Raw genomic sequence first — 20,497 nt, forward strand, 5'->3', positions numbered from 1 at the left:
GGAGTATCACCCACAAAAACTGTAGTTTTATATTACAGTTTTAGTCTTGCTAGCAAGATAGATGGATTTATGTCAAATAAATATTCAATTGCTAAAATTCCAAGGTTGTCATATATAAATGAAAATAACAATGGGTTTATTTGAGGAAGATTACTGAAACTTGATGTCTTACTTTAACTGTTCCTGTATGTAGTTAAGTAACAGAAGCAGCTTGTATTCACTAAACAACAACATATTCTCTATAAGCAAGGACTGGAAAGACAGACATGTGAAGAGTAAAAGCAGACAGTGTTGCACCTTTTTAGAGCCATTTAGTAACTTAATATAAAAAAGACCCTGGTCATATTTTGAGTAGATGTTAGCGACATCATGTTAGCAACAACAACCAATCATTGATCACAATTGTTCCTAACAATTAATCCCTTATCACTTCCATTTCTAAACCAATCTATGATCATTATTGTCATTAACAACCAATCACTAACTACAAATGTTCCTAGCAACCAATCCCTAATCACCATTGTTTCTAATAACCAACTCCTAATTGCTATTGTTTCCAACAACCAATCACTGAACACCATTTTCTATAACAACCAATCCCTAATCCCCACTGTTCTCAACAACAAATTATTGAATACCATTGTCACTAACAATCAATCTCTGTTCATCATTGTTCCTAACAACCAATCACTGACCACCATTATTCCAACCAGCCAAACTCTATTTACCATTGTTCTTAACAGCCAATCACTGATCACTATTGTCCCTTACAACCAATCACTGACCGTCATTTCACCTCAAAACTAATCACTGATCACCATTATTCCTTTCAACCAATCACTGATCACCATTTCACATAATAGCCAATCACTGATTACTATTTTACATAATAACCAATCCCTGATCTGAATTGTTCCTGTCAACCAATTCCTGATCTCCTTTGTCTTTAACCAATCCCTGACCATCATTGTTCCTAAACCAATCATTAATTACTGTTGTTCCTACCAACCATCCATCCATCCATCCATCTTCTCCCGCTTATCCGTAATTCGGGTCGCGGGGGCAGCAGTCTAAGCAGGCCCCCGCCTTCGACTGCTGCCCAATCCTCACAGCACCGTCCCTTACGGTCCCTCCTGCAGGTGGTGAGCCCACGGGAAGTCCTACCAACCAATCTCTCATTATTATTCCTAACAACCAATCACTGATCACCATTGCTTTTACCACATACACCTGTAGCAATAGATTCGAGTCATTTCCCCGAATCCTGACATTTATTCATTTTTGAAATGTTTCTAATAAATATTATGTGAATCCATAACAATCCATTGTGTGACCAGTAATGTTTTCTGTCTATAAATTTTCTATTTTATACAATTATGTTCTCTTCCGAGTGGCTTAAGAAAATCTTCTCCATGCAACACATTTAAAAATGCAAATGATCATGCGCATGCATTCGATATACAAAATACTTAACAATCCACAGCTTCCTCTCACTATACCTGTTGCTCTGTTTCGGTCTTTGTCCTTTCTGTTTGTCTTGTTTCTCAACCCGTCTTACAGTTAGACTAGTATCCTGTTGAGCACAGATGACATTGTGGCTTTGGGGTTTTTGCTGCATCTGTGGGCGGCTGCACTGGGCACCACACTGTAGCAGTCGGAATTTCAAAAACAAAAAAACTTGACATATTTTTCCAGACATTTGGCTTGAAGTTTTTTTTTTTGGACAGCTGTGTCACGGTACGCAGCACAGATTGCACATTCGAAAATATAAACCAGCCCAAACAGGAAGCAACATAATTTCAGGTTGGGAGGTTGGGTTTATTTTACACCAACTCGAGACGCTGGAAAAGTCACAGTGACGACAGCAACGACATTGCTTCATTTCTCACCAATGCGATTTTTAACCCAATAAACAACCCAGATTCATCCGAAAGCTTATTTTCAGTACTTCAAATGGATTAAACAAATCATTCAGTAATTTTTACAGAAATGACCGAATATAGAATAAAAGGAAAATCTGGCACCGTCAAAAATTCCTCAGAATTTAAGGAAAAAATCCTATAATTAACTGTAATTATAATCCTGTAATTGACAAATTAAATACTTTAATGATTCATGCATTTGCACGTACATTATGAGTCATATGATGTGCAACCAATGGGGGTTGTTCATATAACTGTTAGTCTGCTCCACCAGATGACACCCCTCAAGAATTAACTTTACTTAGCTTTGTCTAAATGTCTTTACACTGAAATATAATGCTTTAAAATGTATAGATATACATGTATTAATCTATACAAGTGTTTAAGTTTGTGTGTGTAAGGGTGAGGTTGAATCCACATACTGTCATTGCCCAATCAGACCATACACACCCACAAGCTGTTTGACCTCAGGCTCTCTGCATATGGTCAAGCAACATCCCCCTTTCCTTCTCTCTCTCTTTCTCTCTCACTCTCTTTTTGCTTAGACAGAACTGCACCCAGTGTTAGACCTCAGTCAGTCTGTCTTTAGTCAAGCACATCAGCAGCTGCTTATAATCCACGGAAAAGTTTGGGCTGAGGAGGGGAAGCTAGACTTTTTAGTCTAGACAGACAGCCAATCAGAATCTAGGACATTTAGCTGGTTTTAGGTTGTCGGTTTTAGACTGGGTAATTGGATGAGACACCCTGTCAGAATCATGCCAAAATGGAAAAGATTTAAACAACCCAAGGGTGCAAGACCTGTGAGTAACTGGGACTTTTTTCAATAATATATCTGCTTTATTATAAATTATATTTTAAGTCTTTTTTTCACTTTGGATCATTGTAGTCAACGTTCTGATGATGGTACAAATGCTTTTATCTCTATGCAGTAGATGGTTTATAGACTGGATTTCAGAAATACAGTTGTGGCATCATAAAATAAAATTGATAGATGAAGTGTGTGTGTGTGTGTGTATATATATATATATATAGATAGATAGATAGATAGATAGATAGATAGATAGATAGATAGATAGATAGAGAGAGAGAGAGAGAGAGAGAGAGAGAGAGAGAGAGAGAGAGAGAGAGGATTAATAGTATGCTAATAGTAGTATTAATAGAGAAATATAGTAGGGATTCTGTGTGTTTTTAGGGAGGAGACCTGATTTCCATCTCAATGTGTATATATGTGTGTGTAAACACACACCCTAAACCATGTCCTACTTTATCACTCATTAATACTTTTCATATGTTTAAATATTATATCAGGCCACTCATAAAAATGTTTACTGGGGTGAGAAATTGTTTGTAGCTGTATTATTGCTGTTTAAATTTACAGTCCCCAATGCGTTTTGTTTTGTTTTTGTTTACATGAAATGTGGTGTAAATTAAAAGAAACGTGGGCACAGCATAAGCAGCGGTTTGGCCGGGTTCAGTCTTGAAGGAAGCATGTGTGTGTCAGGAAAATATTTAAGAATTAAGAAATGAATTAAATCTACACAAAAGTTTTTATATGTGATAGCCGTCGTATAAACCTATACGTCTTTCTTCTATGAGCAGGGTTGTATGACAATTGAACTGCTAGTAAAACTGTGTGTGTGTGTCTGTGTTGAGAGTTGCACTAAGCATGAGCTCACTTTTGGAGTGTGTTCTTGCGCTTGCTCAGGAGGGAGTGGCTCTCTTAGCTCTGTGCACATTGTTAGTCCAGTCAGATTTATTCCCAAAGTCTGAAACGTTAACTTCACATTATACAAACTCAACATTACATAAGACTCGGCAGAAAAAGGGAAAACAGATATGCGCTACAACCAGAGCTGAGGGTAAAATATGAGTCTGATCAACACTAGCAATATCAAATGAAGCATCATGAGTGTGTAAGTTCAGGTTTATCGGATTTGATTTATTTAATCATTTATTTATTCGAATTTTTGTTCCATATGGAAGACACCATGTTCCATATTGGGGAAATCCCTGGCCAGATGTGTACAATCAGAATGTGAAGCAAAGCTTGCTCCCCTGACTAGGGTGTTCCTCTTTTCCAACTAAATTTCCTCCTCTTCCTTCTTATTTTCCCTCCTGACATCATCATCATTATCATCATCATCATCATCATCATCTCTCACTATACTTTCTAGATATGTTATTTTTACATGTTTTAATGGATTCTCATAGTATTCGGATTAGAGTTCTTGTTTCTTAAAGAGAACACAAGCACATATACACAAAAACTTGTTTAACAAAATGAATATGTAAAACAAGATGTGAAAACGCTTCATTGAGAATAAAATATATATGTAATGCATTCTAAACAAGTACAGATACGAACAGGATTTACACTATATGGAAATATGTTTGTGGACACCTGAGCATTTGAGCAATAAAATCTAAGCAATCAAGTATATTATAACCTTATTATTAGCCAAGTGATGTAGCTGAGGCTGAGGAACTGTCAGAACCAGAATTCACACCCTGTTTTTTTATTATTATCGATTGTTAATGTGTTTCAGTTTTCGATGTGTTTTAACTAACACGCAGTGGGTTGATAAAAGTACATAACATTTTAGGCCACACCCACTTCAAGTTCACCTCACCTTATTACATAACAAAATGTAATTATTATTATTTGGTTCTAGCAATAGTACCACCTTTTTCATTTCTCCTTTATATTTAAAGCATACCTAGAAGTATTCATACCCTCCATATAAAAAAAAAACAAATCTTGTAAGCAGATTGAATAATTGTGTTTTTTTGTGATGTGAATCATGTGACAGGACTCCCAGGGTTATGGGATGAACCAGGGCTTTTATACAGCTCCAACACACTTGGGCAGGGGGTCAAAAGTCAGCTTTAGGATGGGCAGGAAAAAAAGTTTGGGGGAGAAATGGTTATAGTGAGTGAAATAAGCACAGCTGTAAAAACTGAATGCTTCCGTGTTCACTTCAGGACTGAGTGATTCATGCAGGCAGAAAGGACAGAGTGGTATGGGGTGTGTGTGTGTGTGTGTGTGTGCGTGTGTTAGTGAGAGAGAGTGCAGTGTCATAAAGAAAGCAGCATGTGTACTTTACATGCACGAGATGATGTGTGTATGTGTGTGAGTCAGGCGGTAAATACACACAACCTGCTGCTCTCCTGCTGACTGCAATAGTGTTAATGACTTGATTAGGGTAAGTCATGTGCTTCCCTCTCAGCAGGGAACACTTACATACCACACACACACACACACACACACACACACACACACACACACACACACACACACACACACACTGATGTTCTGTTCTGTATCCTCCCATCCTCCTGCCTTCTGTCTAACTTGCTGAGTTGACTTATTTAAATATTATAAAACAATGTTTTTTGGGGACCTCCTGCATCCATGAAGATTTAGGGGGGGTCTTGTAAATGTCCTTGTAAGTATCTCTGTAACAACAATCCATTTCTCTGTCAGCCATTGTGGAATTTAAAGAAACCAGCTATTAAATCCACATAAATATATTTAAGCTTGTGCAGTTTGCTACAGATCTCTGACTAATGCGCTCTCTGACCATCTAATCAAAGCACGAAATTATTGGACGCCCACTAGATTGACCTGGAGTTGCAATCTGATTGGTCGAGGCAGATACGGCAGATAACCCCAACCTTAACCCTAACCCAACCTCCAGCAACACGTGACATGACACTCAAAATCTGATTGGATACAAAATCCAACCTAAACTTACACCCAAGAGAAACACTATGAAATGAAGAGAGTAGACTACTGGGAATAATTTTATACATATTCATGGACAAAAATATATTCAAATATAAGTCAGTCATACTGAGGTTAAATCAGAAGAGAAGGCCTTGCTGACCCTGACTTCATGACTCAAAAATAAACAGAGTAATTATGTCAAATTCTGTCCAATTGAATATAATACCTTATATATAATAATATAAATATATATTTTAAATATTATATAATTTATATGTATGTTCTATATATTTCATTTTATTTGTATTGATTTAAATTGATTTAATTATTCAAAGAAAATCTAGTTTCAACTGCCTCTGCTGCCTCTGACTTCCTAATTCTGGATCGAAACTCTGCATGAAAATGTCTAAAAAATGTTTTTTTTTGATGTGTCCCTCTCAATGATGATGTAATCAGTGTCGTCGTTCCCCCCCCCCCTGTCCTTTCTGCAGCTCTCGGGCGGCTGTGAACACACGGTGGTGCTGCAGGACTTCGTTGCATGTTCGGCGTGCGAGCTTAGCGTGCACTCAGGACAGACGGTGGAGGTGCTGGAGCGCTCAGGTGATCGCCCTGGCTGGTGTTTAGTGAGAACCACTGAGCGCTCACCACCTCAGGAGGGACTCGTTCCCAGCAGCACCCTGTCGGTCTCACACTCTCGCAGCAGCGTTGAAATGGACTGCTTCCTCCCCTCCGGGAAAGGTAGGGGCAAAGAAATGGATGCCTGGTTCATGTCCCGGGTAATCTGATCACAAGTGGACAGCAATAGGGTAAAAGAGGCACCTTTTTGTGATCTGATAAACCACTTGTGTAAGTGGGATTTGTAGGACGCATCCAGATGTGTCCTGAAAAAAACAAATCAAAGGATGATCTACTGGGTGAGGGGTTTACCCAGAGATTTTGATGTCATGTACTCATGTACTTACCCAAGACACATAAAAATTTCAGATGTGCCCTAATTGGCTGTCCATTTCAAATCAGATCGTTTGGGACAAATGTTAATACCACAACTGCACACACTGAACACACTCGTCTATATTCATTTCAGTCAGAAATGTCATTTATCTCATTGGCCGTACATTTGATCTGGCTGTAAATAAATATTTTTAATCTTTTTAAAAAAAATTTATATCAAATGGCATGAAAATTTACCTCACTTGTATTTCTTTTGTGCTCCAAGAGCATAGCATGCATATAGTATAGTGTGCTATACTATACTGTACATAGTATAACATTGTTATATTATTGTAAAATATAATACGGTACAGTCGTTACAGTATAACAGGGTATATAAAATATGGATACGTTTAAAAGTTTATGCATCGCATATGTACTTAAATTATTATTGACCATTAAAATGTTTAAATCTGAACTTTAAAAATGATGAAGAATGATGTTAATGGTTCCAATGCTATGTGTAGTGCAGGAAGTGGTAGCTTAATGGTTAAGGCTTCTGGTTACTGATCAGAAGGTTGGGATTCAAGCCCTGGCACTGCCAAGCTGCCACTGTTGGGCCCCTGAGCAAGGCCCTGAACCCCATAACTGCTCGATTGTACTGTATGAATGAGATAAATGTTACTCACTCTGGATCAGGGCATCTGCCAAATAGTGGAAATGTTCATGTAAAAATCACTAGGGAAATTTGCCTTTATTTAAGCTAAAAATCAGCATTTCACACAAAGCTGTGTTGAAGCATTGGGTCGAAAGAAGCTCCTGGGCCATCTGTGCTTTCTGGTTAAAGAATAATTAGGATGAGCTCATTAATTAACAGATCAGGAGACTCATGGAGGGATGAGGACGAAGAGGTTTTCCACCGTGATTTTTCTTTTTGCCTAATGAAGAGGCTTTTGAATTTTCTGAGGTTTGAATGTGGTGTGGTGACTTTATCAGTGTTACCTCATGTGACGTGATAGTCTGAGGGCTGAAAACACGGGGCAGTTGGAAGTGGTCATGCATTGTTACATGAAAATCTATCAGTGGTGGACCAAGTATGTAAACCATGTAGTTGAGTTAAAGTAGAGATCCATTCGGTAAAATACAAGTTACAGTGCAAGTAAAAGTGTTCCTTTAAACTTTTACTTGAGCAAAAGGACAAAAGTATTTGCCTTCATATGTACTTAAGTATCCAAAGTACTATGCGTTATTATGGCTATAATGTTCATTTTTGTCAGAAGACTCTTTGCTTAATCAACTCAGTTTATGTGAAAATACTAATGTTTATTTAATCCCTATGAAAGTTAGAAGAGGTACAGTTTCTCTGGTATCACCTCATTAACTGTCCGTGTGGAAACAGCAAAATTGCTGTTTGAAATCCTGATGAGGGGAGTGGTGGCTCCAGCGGTTAAGGCGCTGGGTTACCGATCGGAAGGTCGGGGGTTCGAGCCCCGGTATCGACAAGCTGCCACTCTTGGGCCCTTGAGCAAGGCCCTTAACCCTCTATGCTCCAGGGGACCCTTACGAGAAAAATAAATCAAGGACCATGACGTCGGAGCGAAGTGGGACCGCCTTCCCGTGGGCTCACCACCTGCAGGAGGGACCGTAAGGGACCGGTGCTGAGAGGATTGGGCAGCAGTCGAAGGCGGGGGCCTTGACAGCCCGATCCCTGGACACGGAGAAGTGTCTGGGGAATCCGCTTAGACTGCTGCCCCCACGACCCGAATTACGGATAAGCGGGAGAAGATGAATGAATGAATGAAATCCTGATGATTAACGTCATTAAAACACCATAATTACTTTATTAATTACTTTTATTTTTTAAGACTATTTAGTCTTCATGCTCTATGTTGAGTTTGGTTTCACTAATAATAAACATCAATTTGCATAAAGCATCAATATTTGTCCTTTCCCATGTTTCCCTGATTTTATTTCTGATTTTCCAATTCATGTCTGACAGTAAAAGATTCAGCACATCTGTTTGTGTGTGTGTGTGTGTGTGTGTGTGTGTGTGTGTGTGTGTGTGTGTGTGTGTGTGTGTGTGTGTGTTTGTGTGTGTGTGTGTGTTTGTGTGTGTGTGTGTGTGTGTGTGTGTGTGTGTGTGAACGCATTAAGAAGTACATCTCTATTGCTAAAGTAGGTAAGGAGACGGCTCAAGGTGTCTAAACACAGATGCTCTTTTTTAAAGTGGGCCACTGCGGAATGCTTGGATGGGTATAACAGGACACACTGATACACACACACACACACACACACACACACACACACACACACACACACACACACACACAAAGATAATTATTTATTTTATTACTAATCTGAATATATATTTATTCAAAACAACTGTCTTTTTCCGTCTCTCGTTTTGTATCTGTTCTGTATCTGTCTCTCTCGCTTTCTCTCTCTTCTTTCATTTTTGTATTATTTAATTTCTGTATTTGTTTCTTTGTATCTATCTATATATCTGTCTGTCTTTCTCTTGCTCTCTCTCTCTCTCTCCCTCTCTATCTCTCTTTCCTTCTGTCTTCCTCTCTCTATCTGTTTGTCTCTGTCTCTGTCTCTCTCTCTCTGTTTCTGCTATCCTTTGTGTATCTATTTGTCTCCGTCTCTCTCTTTTTCTCTTCCTCTCTCTCTGTCTCTCCGCCCTGGATCCTCCCCTGTGTGGAGTAGAGTAGAACAGACTGAACTTCACTAAGCTTTAGTGCCAGACAGACCCTGTGTCTCCCTCTCTCCGTCTTCTTCTCTGTCCTTCTCTCTCTCTCTCTCTCTCTCTCTCTCTCTCTCTCTCTCTCTCTCTCTCTCTCTACCTTGTCCCTACATCTCTCTGGCTATCTGTCTGTCATGCAAAGTTGGGGGTCAAGTTCTTGTGGAAATTGTTTCAGGTGGATTATTAAAAAGGTGCGCTGTTGTAAGGGGACAGGTGCGTATGTACCTTAGTTATGTCGGTTAAGGTGTGTGTGTGTGTGTGTGTGTGTGTGTGTGTGTGTGTGTGTGTGTGTGTGTGTGTGTGTGTATCTATTTATATATGTCCATTATGGCATTGAGATGAGTATGTGTACAGATTTTGCTGGTTTTAATTTTCCAGTCTGCTATATGACATTGAGACTTCTGTGTGTGTGCATGTGTGTGTGCGTGCGTGCGTGCGCGTGCGCGTGCGTGCGTGCGTGCGTGTGTGTGTGTGTGAGGCATATTAGTCTGTAAACTCTGTGCATTACTCATATGGAGAAGGTCATAGTACCGATCGAGTTAATTATCAAGTTCATTCCGAAACTGTTGGAGATTCTTACACTTTTGACCTCAGTGCTGCTGAGTAGGTCAGTGAGCCGGACCCTGAACCTCATATTTAATCCTGCAACCTGCGCCAGGACACACACACACACACACACACACACACACACACACACATATATATTATATTATATTATATTATATTATATTATATTATATTATATTATATTACATGATATTATGTACCCTCTTGGTTGTCTATATAAATAGGGATGTTCCAAAATGTATGTTTATCCAGAATGAAAGAAAATCCAATTAATTTGTTGAATCCAATATATATATATATATATATATATATATATATATATATATATATATATATATATATATATATATATATATATATATAAAAAATTTTTTATTAATTTCAATTTGAGTTTCAGCGTGGGCATTGTTTTGCGTTTTCAACTAGACCACTGCATCTTTTGATAAAATGAAAAAATTTTTTTTTTCATTTTCTTTCTTGATCATTTCCTGCTTGTCTTTCATTTCTCCTTAAAATGGGGTTACACGCTGCTGCATGTGTGTGTGTGTGTCTGTGTGTGTGTGTGTGTGTGTGTGTGTGTTATCATCTAATCTTGCGCTGTTTTCTTCCAACCTAATTTCTGACCAACACTCCAGCTCTGGCTTCTGTTTGCTTTGAAGCTGAATTTGATTTTGATTAAGTCGTCAGGTCATTAATCTTTATATTTATATGTGTGGTGTGTGTATATACACACTTTCTTTCGGCTTCTCCCATTGGGGGCGCCACAGTGGTTAATCCGTATTCATGATACGCATGTTTGATTTGGCACATGTTTTTACGCTGGATGCCCTTCCTAACGCAACCCTCCCCATTTATCCGGGCTTGGGACCGGCACTAAGAGTGCACTGGCTTGTGCAACCCTAATGGCTATATATATATATATATATATATATATATATATATATATATATATATATATATATAGAGAGAGAGAGAGAGAGAGAGAGAGAGAGAGAGAGAGAGAGAGAAAGAGAGAGAGAGAGAGAGAGAGAGATTTTGGAGAGCTTGTGGAAATTTGTGGAGATTTATTCAGCCACAAGGATGTTAGTAAAGTCAGGTAGTTACAGTATGAAGGTGAGGTGAGGAGGCCTGGGGTGCAGTCATCGTTCACATTTATTCCAAAACTGTTCAATACGGTTGAGGTCAGAGCTCTCTAGCAAGAGATCTTGCACTCCAACGCATGTAAAGCAGATCTTCATAAAGCTGGCTTGTGAACAGGTGTTGGTCTCCTTGTTCAACTGAAGGGAAAATTTAATGCTACTGCATCCAAAGATTCTGTTCAATTGTGTGCCTTCAACTTTGTGGCAGCAGTTTCGCCTGAAGTTTGAGTTAATAAACTTAATCAAATTGTAACATGTGCAAAGTTTCAAATCCAGGACTATAATAACTACTCTGTAATAATGACATTATTACATTATTACTGATCAAATAATTGCTCTCTTGCTATTCTTGAGGCTCCGGATGTAACCTGAATCTAAATATAAGGAAATAAATTTGTAATGGATCGTTTGAATTTTGGACACCTGACTCTTCTCAACCAGAATAGGAAACCTTTAAATGCAATTTCAAGTCATAGAGAACAGTTTCACTTTGTAGTAACTCAACTTCAAAATTTCAATAAACGCATAACAAAAATCCCACTTGTATAAGACATTTACTCAGACTGTAGTGGCACATTTCTCATTCTCCAAAGAAATTACATTGTTTGTAATATCTTGCTTTAAATGCATCGATTCTACTAGACTTTTTTTTGTTTGTTTGTTTATTTGTTTGTTTGTTTTTGATGGATGGATTGAGGTAAAAATGATAATGGATACAAAAGTGTTTTTCAAATCATCAGATGTATTTTTGGAGTGGATGTTTATTTGGATTGGGAAAGATATTTCTCTTACAAGATGCACTTTAAGGTGTCTTTATGCTAAAATGAAATATTATCATAGAAGTGCTACTATTATAAAAAAGAAAACTACCTTTGTTATATATTATGTTCTACGTGTGAGGGGGAAATAATGAGCACAATTATTTCAGTACCTTTTCATTTCCCAGACTGCTTTTGAATTGGATTGCAAGAGATCCAGTGGTCTCCTTTTCTCTTTTACTGACAGAAGAGGAAGCTGTTTCTTTTCTTGAAGAATAATAAAATTGTCAAATTAACAAATGACATATACATGTGTTAGCTAGTTTTGATAGACATGCATATAAACCAGAGCATAATACAAAATTTATACTTCTTCCTCAGAATCTTAGCACAAATATGGAATATTATATGATTTTTGTATGTGGTAGCATTATATTCTCCCTCCCCTCACCCAAACCTGTTCCAGCATCACAGCCCCTCAGCACAAAACCAGCTCCATCAAGATTTGCTTTACATGGGTTTAGTGGAAGATCTTCTGCTATAGAGCTCTGACCTAAACCCTATTGAATACCTTTTGGATCATACATCAGGCACTCCAAAATCTAGTGGAACATCTTCCCAGAAGAATGGAGGTTATTGTAAGAACAAATGGGGACTAAATGTGGAATAGCATGTTCTAGTGTATTCCAAGTCTGAAGATGTTTTCAGATGCATTACACTGACCCTCTGGCAGTTTCACTTCTCTGCGATGGCTGAAACGTGTGTGTGTGTGTGTCTGTGTGTGTGTGTGTGTGTGTGTGTGTTAATAGTATGTTGGAATGCTGCAGTGTGTGAAGTGGCTCCAGGAGCAGGTCAGTCCGGTTTGGCAAATCACAGGAATGAACTGGCTCCGAGCTGCCAGGTGACACTTCCTGTGTCGAGGCTTTGAGAAGAGTGTAGTGAGAAGTTGACTGGATTTTGAGTTGTTTTGAAAAAGTGCTGATTTCAGGTTATTTTTTGTTTTTAGTAATGTAATGATGTTTCATGTTTATTGCTGTCTGATATGCTTTCAAATTTGTTTTCTCTTTGCTGCCTCCTGAGCTATATTTATGTTGGTTATTGTGTTAATGCTAATAATAGCAAATCTGCTGTCTCCTGTAGAGAATTACCCAGTTGGCAGTGCGGAGGTGAAGTCGGAGTCAGTGACATCGCTGCAGCCTCAGGCGTCTGTGAGCTCATTGCCGAGCTCATCGCCAGGACCCAAACGCTCGGGAACGACTGGCAACACGTTAAAGAAGTGGCTCACCAGCCCTGTGCGACGCCTCAGTCACGGCAAGGGAGACAACGCCAACGCCAAGAAACCCAACAACAAGCAGCGCAAACGAGACGGGCGCAAGAGCGTGGACCTGGGAGTTCAGCCTGAGGACAGCGCAGAGGAGGTAGGGGGCAGTCAGGGGACGATGTGGGAGGGGTTTTAATCAAGATTTGAATTAGAATTTATTGTAGATGTTTTTTTAAATAACTGAAACTATTTACTGTTTTAAATTTTGATATTAACTGCTCCTTTAACAGCAATTCATTAGCAACAGAAATAAAAAACAGACCAAAATTACTAATTCATCAGATTAACAATTGACTGTAATGTGGATAACAGAACACTTTGAGCTGGGGGGGTTGTGTTGGTGAAAGGGTTAGGGGTGTCAGCTTGTCAATACCGGGGCTTTAACCCCAACCTTTTCATCATTAATGCAGAGCCTCAACAACAGAGCTACAACTTCCTCATAGGATCTGAAGGATCTTTTTTTTCCATGTCCTTATTTCTCTCTTTGACTTTACAGAGAGGAAGACGAGGAACAAACAGTGGTGGAGAAGACGAAGCAGAAGACGAGCCACACACACCTCTGCCTCCCCCAATGGAGATCATTAAAGATCCCTCAGCTCAGGAGGAGAAGGTTCAGAAGCTCCTTTAATCAACCCACTTGCACCTTATTTATTTCTAACAAGTTTTAATTAGAGTTGAGTGCAAAAGTTTGCAATAAAGCTAAATATACATGCGTTTGTTAGCAGATAAGCTCAAAAAAAGAAGCATACAATGTACAATTTTGAAATCTGGACTTCAAAGTCTAAGACAGCAGGAAAATGGTTTAAAAGACATTTTGCGTCCTTTGAGGAGGATGTGTACGAGAGAATAATTATTTATTTGTTAGTTCATTATTCACTATTAGATCTGGTTGTGCTACATGTATTGATGTGAAATACATTGTATAGCCTTGACTTAGTATACAAGTTTTTTTTTGTTGTTGTTGTTTATAAAGGCATGCAAACTTTTGTTTTCAAGTGTTCTTACATCTTTTATTCATGTCATCATCTGCTTTCCTGTTCCTGATTATAATTCTTCTGCTTGTTAGAGTCCAGAGCCTGGATCATTTGATCCGTTGGCAGCATCTGATCAAACACCCCGAGACCCAGAAACAGAAAAGAAAAACAAAGCACTGAGAGGACGCATGTAAGAGCTAAAAACAATAGTGTGTGTGTGTGTGTGTGTGTGTGTGTGTGTGTGTGTGTGTGTGTTTGTCCCTTATGAGGACATTTGATTGATCCCCATTCAGAACTTACATACATGCATGAATCCATAAATATATGGACAAACAAACAAACATACAAACAAGCAAATATATATAAATAAATAAATATATAAATAAGGTTAAACTGTTGGGTTCAGGAAATGTTCTCTTTCTGTTCTCAGGTTTGTACTGAATGAAATGGTACAGACAGAGAAAGACTATGTGAAGAACCTGGGTACAATAGTAGAGGTAAATGGGATCACATTATCTATCTATCTGTCTGTCTGTCTCTCCGTCCGTCCGTCTGCCCGCCCACCTGTCTGTCTGCGTATCTGTCTGTCTATCTGTCCTTGTGTGTCTAGCTGTTCAGCTGTCTATCTATCTATCTATCTATCTATCTATCTATCTATCTATCTATCTATCTATCTATCTATCTATCTATCTATCTATCTATCTATCTATCTGTCTGTCTGTCTGTCTGTCTGTCTGTCTGTGTGTGTCTAGCTGTTCATCTATCTATCTATCTATCTATCTATCTATCTATCTATCTATCTATCTATCTATCTATCTATCTATCTATCTATCTTCTAATAGATAATTATATATATATATATATATATATATATATATATATATATATATATATATATATATAATTGATATGTACTGGATGTACTGGAAATTGCTATAGAAACGATAATAAACTCATGATTTTCTGTGTAGCCAGAAATAACGTCAGAGTTGTTGTTATAAAAACATAATCAAAATCTTCAGACCACCTGATCACATGTAACACACACAGGCCTAAAACCTTTCCTTCCTGTATTAAAAGGGTTTCATGAAGAGGGTCGCAGAAAAAGGAGTTTCTGAGGACATGATGGGGAAAGATAAGATCGTTTTTGGGAACATTCATCAAATCTACGACTGGCACAAAGAGTGGGTCATGTTTTATACCACACTTACATGTGTTTGCACAATTTCATATATATATATATATATATATATATATATATATATATATATATATATATATATATATATATATATATATATATATATATATATATATATATATATATTAATGACACGATTTTGTCTACATCAGAAGAGATTTATGAAAAAAACCCTAACAGCAACATGCAGATACCACAGATCTCATCAATGTGTTTACTAGCAGGTGTCAAGAGTTTCAATAGTTTTGCCACCCCTGAGAACACATCAAGACTGATCTGGTGTCCACCCAGAGTTTTATGGGTTTTATGTCATTACTGAACAGCTTTCTTTGTGTTATTTGAAGGTTTTTTATGGGAGAGTTGGAGAAATGCCTGCAAGATCAAGACAAACTGGCTGAGCTTTTCATTAAACATGTAAGTAAAGGCTTTACTCCAAACCTGTATGTTTTATTGAGTTCAGTCTGCTGGAATTGAGGGTTGGATCTCAGCTCTAGAGATGCAAAGAGAGGCTAAACTAATTGCACTCCTACATCCATTTTGACTGCTTTAATGCACACTGTGAATTTGATGAAGATCTGAGGGCATACATTTTTTGTGGTTAAAAATAGGTAAGGGTAGCCTTAGTTTTTTATTTAAAACCTAAAATTCATCATTCTCAGACCTTCACCAAATTCACAGTGTTCATTATGGAGACCTATATTAATCCAGGAGTGCACTTACTTTTGTTTTTATATCCTCTAGAATTGATTTATTCTATGGTGTATTGTAGTATAGTATCGAACTCAATATATTAGAAATTAGAGTCTTGGATCTCAGCCCTAGAGAGTGATGGGGCAAAACTTAGCACACTCCTGCGTTAGTCTTGACCACCATAATGTATGCTGTGAATTTGGTAAGGATCTGAGAACGTCCATTTTTTTTTCCTGAAATTGGTGAAAAAATCATCGTCATCAGATTTTCACCAGCTTTACAGTGTGAGTTAAAGAGGACAAGGCAAACACACAAGTGTGCTTGGTTTTGTCCCACTATTTTTTTATTGCTGAAATCAGAGCCTGGTTTGCAACAGATTACACTCAATAAAATCCAAGGGTTTTTAATGAACTAAACTATACTAATACAAAATATACAAATTTAATATATTATACTATACAATAAGAAAATTTGCTTACTATTATGTAGCAGATAAAATAGTATATAGGCCTATTTCACCTCCTATACTATTCTTTAATATACTATACTATATTATACTGTACTATATTTTACTAAACTATATAATACTATACTATATTGTACTATACTGTATTATACTTTGCTACACCATACAAAATATACTATACTATACTATACTTTGCTATACTATACTACACTATATTATACTTTGCTACACCGTACTATACTATACTATTCTATACTATACTATAGTATACTTTGCTATACATTGCTATACTATACTACTCTATATGATATGTTGCTATACTATACTTTGCTATACTACACTATATTATACTATACTACATTATTCTTTGCTATATTATACTTTGTGATACTATACTTTTCTACACTATACTATACTATACTATACTACACTATACTATACTATACTATACTACACTATACTATACTATACTATACTATATTATACTTTGCTATCCTGTACTATACAGGCCAGGAGTGTGTGTATGTGGAAGAGAGAGACAAAGAAAGAAAATGTGCTCATCACATGTTTTTTTGTTCTAATTACAGGAGAGGCGACTGCATATGTATGTGATTTACTGTCAGAACAAACCCCGCTCCGAGTTCGTAGTGGCCGAATATGACACGTTCTTTGAGGTGAGAAATGCTTGGGGGAAAAAAAATCACACTTGTGACACCTAGATGAGGAGGGGTTCCCTTTTAAATCTTGTTCCTCTAAAGTGTTCTTCAACATGCCATCTCAGGGGTTTTTTCCTTGCCACTGTGTCCACTGATTACTCATTATGGATAAACTTCCAATTTAAAGAAACAAAAACTATATACTCTACAATTATCAGAAGTAAACTTATGCACTCTTTTATACAACCTTATAACCTCTTTATCTCTGTTAAGTTGCTTTGAGTCAGTGTCCATTGTTAAAACAAAAATGAACTGAATTTGCTCTTGGTTTTCATTCCCACTCTCTTTTACATCACATACACTGATCTCTTAATTCTCTGAAAACAGGAAGTTCAGCAGGAGATCAACTCCAGGTTGTCCATCAGCGATTACCTGATCAAACCCATACAGCGGATCACCAAATATCAGCTGTTGCTCAAGGTGCAGGAGAGGAACTGCAACGAATACTTTAGGTTATTTTTGTATTTTAAGATGTGAAGTGTGTGAAATCGTTTTGCTTTTTTTCCAGGACTTTTTGAAGTACAGCTCTAAAGCAGGCTTAGACTGTCAGGAAATAGAGGTAAGAGATTTATACAAGCTCTAGTACTCATTCTTAATGCTATTAGAACGTGCTTACTTTATATTTCATTGCGGGAAAAGTGTGAAAAAAGTGTGAAAAGTAATACAAATTCTGTCCTAAAAAGGTTCATAAAAACGGGAATAAAGCTTTGACACTGGAAACTCGTTCCATAAAACTAACTACCAGTAAACAATTGCTCACATAAAAATCACCATGTCAGTAATCTCTGTACATGTTTTGCCTTCTGATTAATCAGAACTGAGAATTGAACTGTGCTGGGAATATTTGGAAAGACAGCTGATAAAAAAAACGGTGTATTTGACAGTTCTTCTAACTTCATAATAATAGAGAGGCATCTAAATATCTATATACACTATTTGGACAAAAATTTTGGGATACCTGCAGTTTTCAGCCATATTTGTCTCTTTCCCAAACTGTTACAACAAAGATAGAGGCACACAATTGTATCGGATTTTTGGTTGCATGAAATTTTCCCTTCACTTGGACAAAGCCAGCTCCATGAAGATATACTTCACATTGTTTAAATTGGAATATCTCCTGCAATAGAGCTCTAACCTCAACCCTACTGAACACCTTTGGTATGACATGTTCATGCTGACTGGACCCCAAGCCTCCAGACCTCTCCTACATCAGTACCTGACTTTACTAACACCCTTGTGGCTGAAAGAATCTCACACAAAATCTCCACAAGCTCACTCCAAAATCCAAAACATCTTTTCAGAAGATTGGAGGTCATTATAACAAACAAAAGGGACCAAATTGTGGAATGGGATGTTGAAAAAGCACATACCAATCTTATGCTCAGGTCCACAAACTTTTCTTCATATAGTGTATTCTGTTGCAATTGAAACCCATTTCTTTCCTTTGTTTTTCATACTAAGGGTGTGGAGGCATTTGACTGTGCTCTAACCCTTGACTCATATTTTTCCTGTCTACAGAAAGCGGTAGACCTGATGGTCCTTGTTCCCAAGCGCTGCAATGATATGATGAACTTGGGAAGGTTGCAGGGTTATGAGGTGATGCTTCAACCGAACCAATTTAACACACCAAAACACACACCCACACGCATACGCAGGAGAACAAATCATAACACACCAGGGATCAGCTAGAGATCAGTGCTCCTATTTTAGTGCTGTTATAAAAGAAAAAAGGAACAGTGCTGCTAAGGGTGTTCTCACTTTTGGACCAAACAATAGAGTCCACACCCAGGATCGATTAGTAGAAGGAGGAGGGGGGTTCACACACAGGAATTCCCTCTGACACACACTTGTACATATTGTATCCACTAGTCAACATCAACACCAAGTCAACTCAACACCAAGACACCAAGATGTTAGTGAAAAGTTAAAAACAGTTGATTTGTGGGGTTTTATTTCCTAAAAATACAAATGGAATTGTTCACCTCAACACTGCATTAACTATCAACACAACATCGTCTTCAACACGCCAGAATAAAAAAGGACAAAGTAGTCATATCAATCTTTCAAAAAAGGGATCTTCAATTAACAAATAAAATGACAGTATGATGTCACAAAGTTGAAGAACTATTAGTATTTAATAGGCAAATCAAATGACAGTAAATAATTTTAGATAAAGTGAAAACGAATATTAAAAGCTGACTGTGATGTGCTGCAGCTCTCAGGCGAAATCTTATTCAACTTCAAAGCTTTTTTGGAAATTAAAGCTTATTTTGGACTGAAAACGAGGCAGCAGAGCTAAAAAAAAGTCGCCCACAGGCAGCAGATGCGGGTAGGAGAGAGTTAATGGCATCTTCAACAGAGGTGCAAAATGTAATTGCTCATTGTTGGTTCAAATATAGCAGAGTCAAAAGTACATATACTGAATCATAAATATAGTTGAGCAGAGAGTAAAAGTCGCTCATATCTTTGATACACAGTGAAACTAGAAAGTAGCCCGACTATAGCAACGAACTACATTTACTCAAATTCTTTACACCAATAATTACTTCATACAGATATACAGTATGAGTACATCTTCTCTTATTGAGCATTAGCACCAATTAGACAGAATAGGACTGCGAATAAAAAAAAAGAAAAAATGCAAAGAGGGAAAACAAATCCATGCTGCTGAGGAGTGCTAGATCCTGGTACCTCATGGTAGCTCATGTCGAAGTGAAAGTAAAGGCAAAAACAAATTTTTATAGCAGACCTGGGGAGTGGAATCCATTGGGTGTGTGAAATCAAAGCAAACCTGAGATCACTGTTTCCAGATGGACCAGGGATTCCAGGGTTTGTTTGGTTTTTTTTTTTCAACTACACCCAGCTGCGAAAGAAACATCTGTCCCACTCGACCAAAATGAAGTGATGTGTGAAAACGCCCTAACACTGCTCTAAGTTCTAGTCATGTTATCTCAGGCACGTTCTCCTTGCCATACAGATGGTTTATATCTAAAATTTATATCTATTCAGGGAAAACTGACAGCTCAAGGGAAGCTCCTGCAGCAGGACACGTTCTTCGTGACGGAGCAAGACTCGGGCGTTCTCTCTCGCAGCAAAGAGAGAAGAGTCTTCCTCTTCGAGCAGATCGTCATCTTCAGCGAGCTTCTGCGCAAAGGGTCCTCGACGCCCGGATACCAGTTTAAGAAGAGCATCAAGGTACAGAGTGAAGAGCTGGCTATCTGATTGACACGACAAATAAAATAAAAAAGTCTTATGGGAGTGCAGTTATTGAAAAATAATCACCAGTGGGTCGGTGTGCTCTCCAGCATGCTGTAGCAGCTCAATCCAACTTTATAGAAAA

At 37.8% G+C, this 20,497-nt stretch overlaps 1 protein-coding gene across 4 annotated transcripts in view; it reads left to right on the plus strand.

Moving 5' to 3' along the window:
- Window positions 1-20,497, plus strand: part of kalrnb (kalirin RhoGEF kinase b) — a 71,624-nt gene that overhangs the window by 47,558 nt on the left and 3,569 nt on the right. Inside the window, exons 1-13 of one of the 4 annotated variants that reach the window (XM_083523880.1) lie at window positions 2,498-2,722; window positions 6,141-6,387; window positions 12,930-13,207; window positions 13,607-13,720; window positions 14,177-14,274; window positions 14,515-14,581; window positions 15,165-15,268; window positions 15,630-15,699; window positions 17,029-17,115; window positions 17,485-17,577; window positions 17,666-17,716; window positions 18,676-18,753; window positions 20,167-20,352. In XM_083523880.1, the coding sequence (XP_083380006.1) occupies window positions 2,657-2,722; window positions 6,141-6,387; window positions 12,930-13,207; window positions 13,607-13,720; window positions 14,177-14,274; window positions 14,515-14,581; window positions 15,165-15,268; window positions 15,630-15,699; window positions 17,029-17,115; window positions 17,485-17,577; window positions 17,666-17,716; window positions 18,676-18,753; window positions 20,167-20,352 (1,539 nt within the window). In that variant the 5' untranslated portion in view covers window positions 2,498-2,656. Of the gene's footprint in view, window positions 1-2,497; window positions 2,723-6,140; window positions 6,388-9,411; window positions 9,539-12,929; window positions 13,208-13,606; window positions 13,721-14,176; window positions 14,275-14,514; window positions 14,582-15,164; window positions 15,271-15,629; window positions 15,700-17,028; window positions 17,116-17,484; window positions 17,578-17,665; window positions 17,717-18,675; window positions 18,754-20,166; window positions 20,353-20,497 lie in introns of those variants that run through there. The other 3 variants (XM_083523879.1, XM_083523881.1, XR_014530643.1) reach the window with 3 other exon arrangements.

The sequence above is a fragment of the Silurus aristotelis genome (genome assembly GCF_946808225.1).
Source record: "Silurus aristotelis genome assembly, chromosome: 2".
In the NCBI taxonomy this organism is placed as follows: domain Eukaryota; kingdom Metazoa; phylum Chordata; class Actinopteri; order Siluriformes; family Siluridae; genus Silurus; species Silurus aristotelis.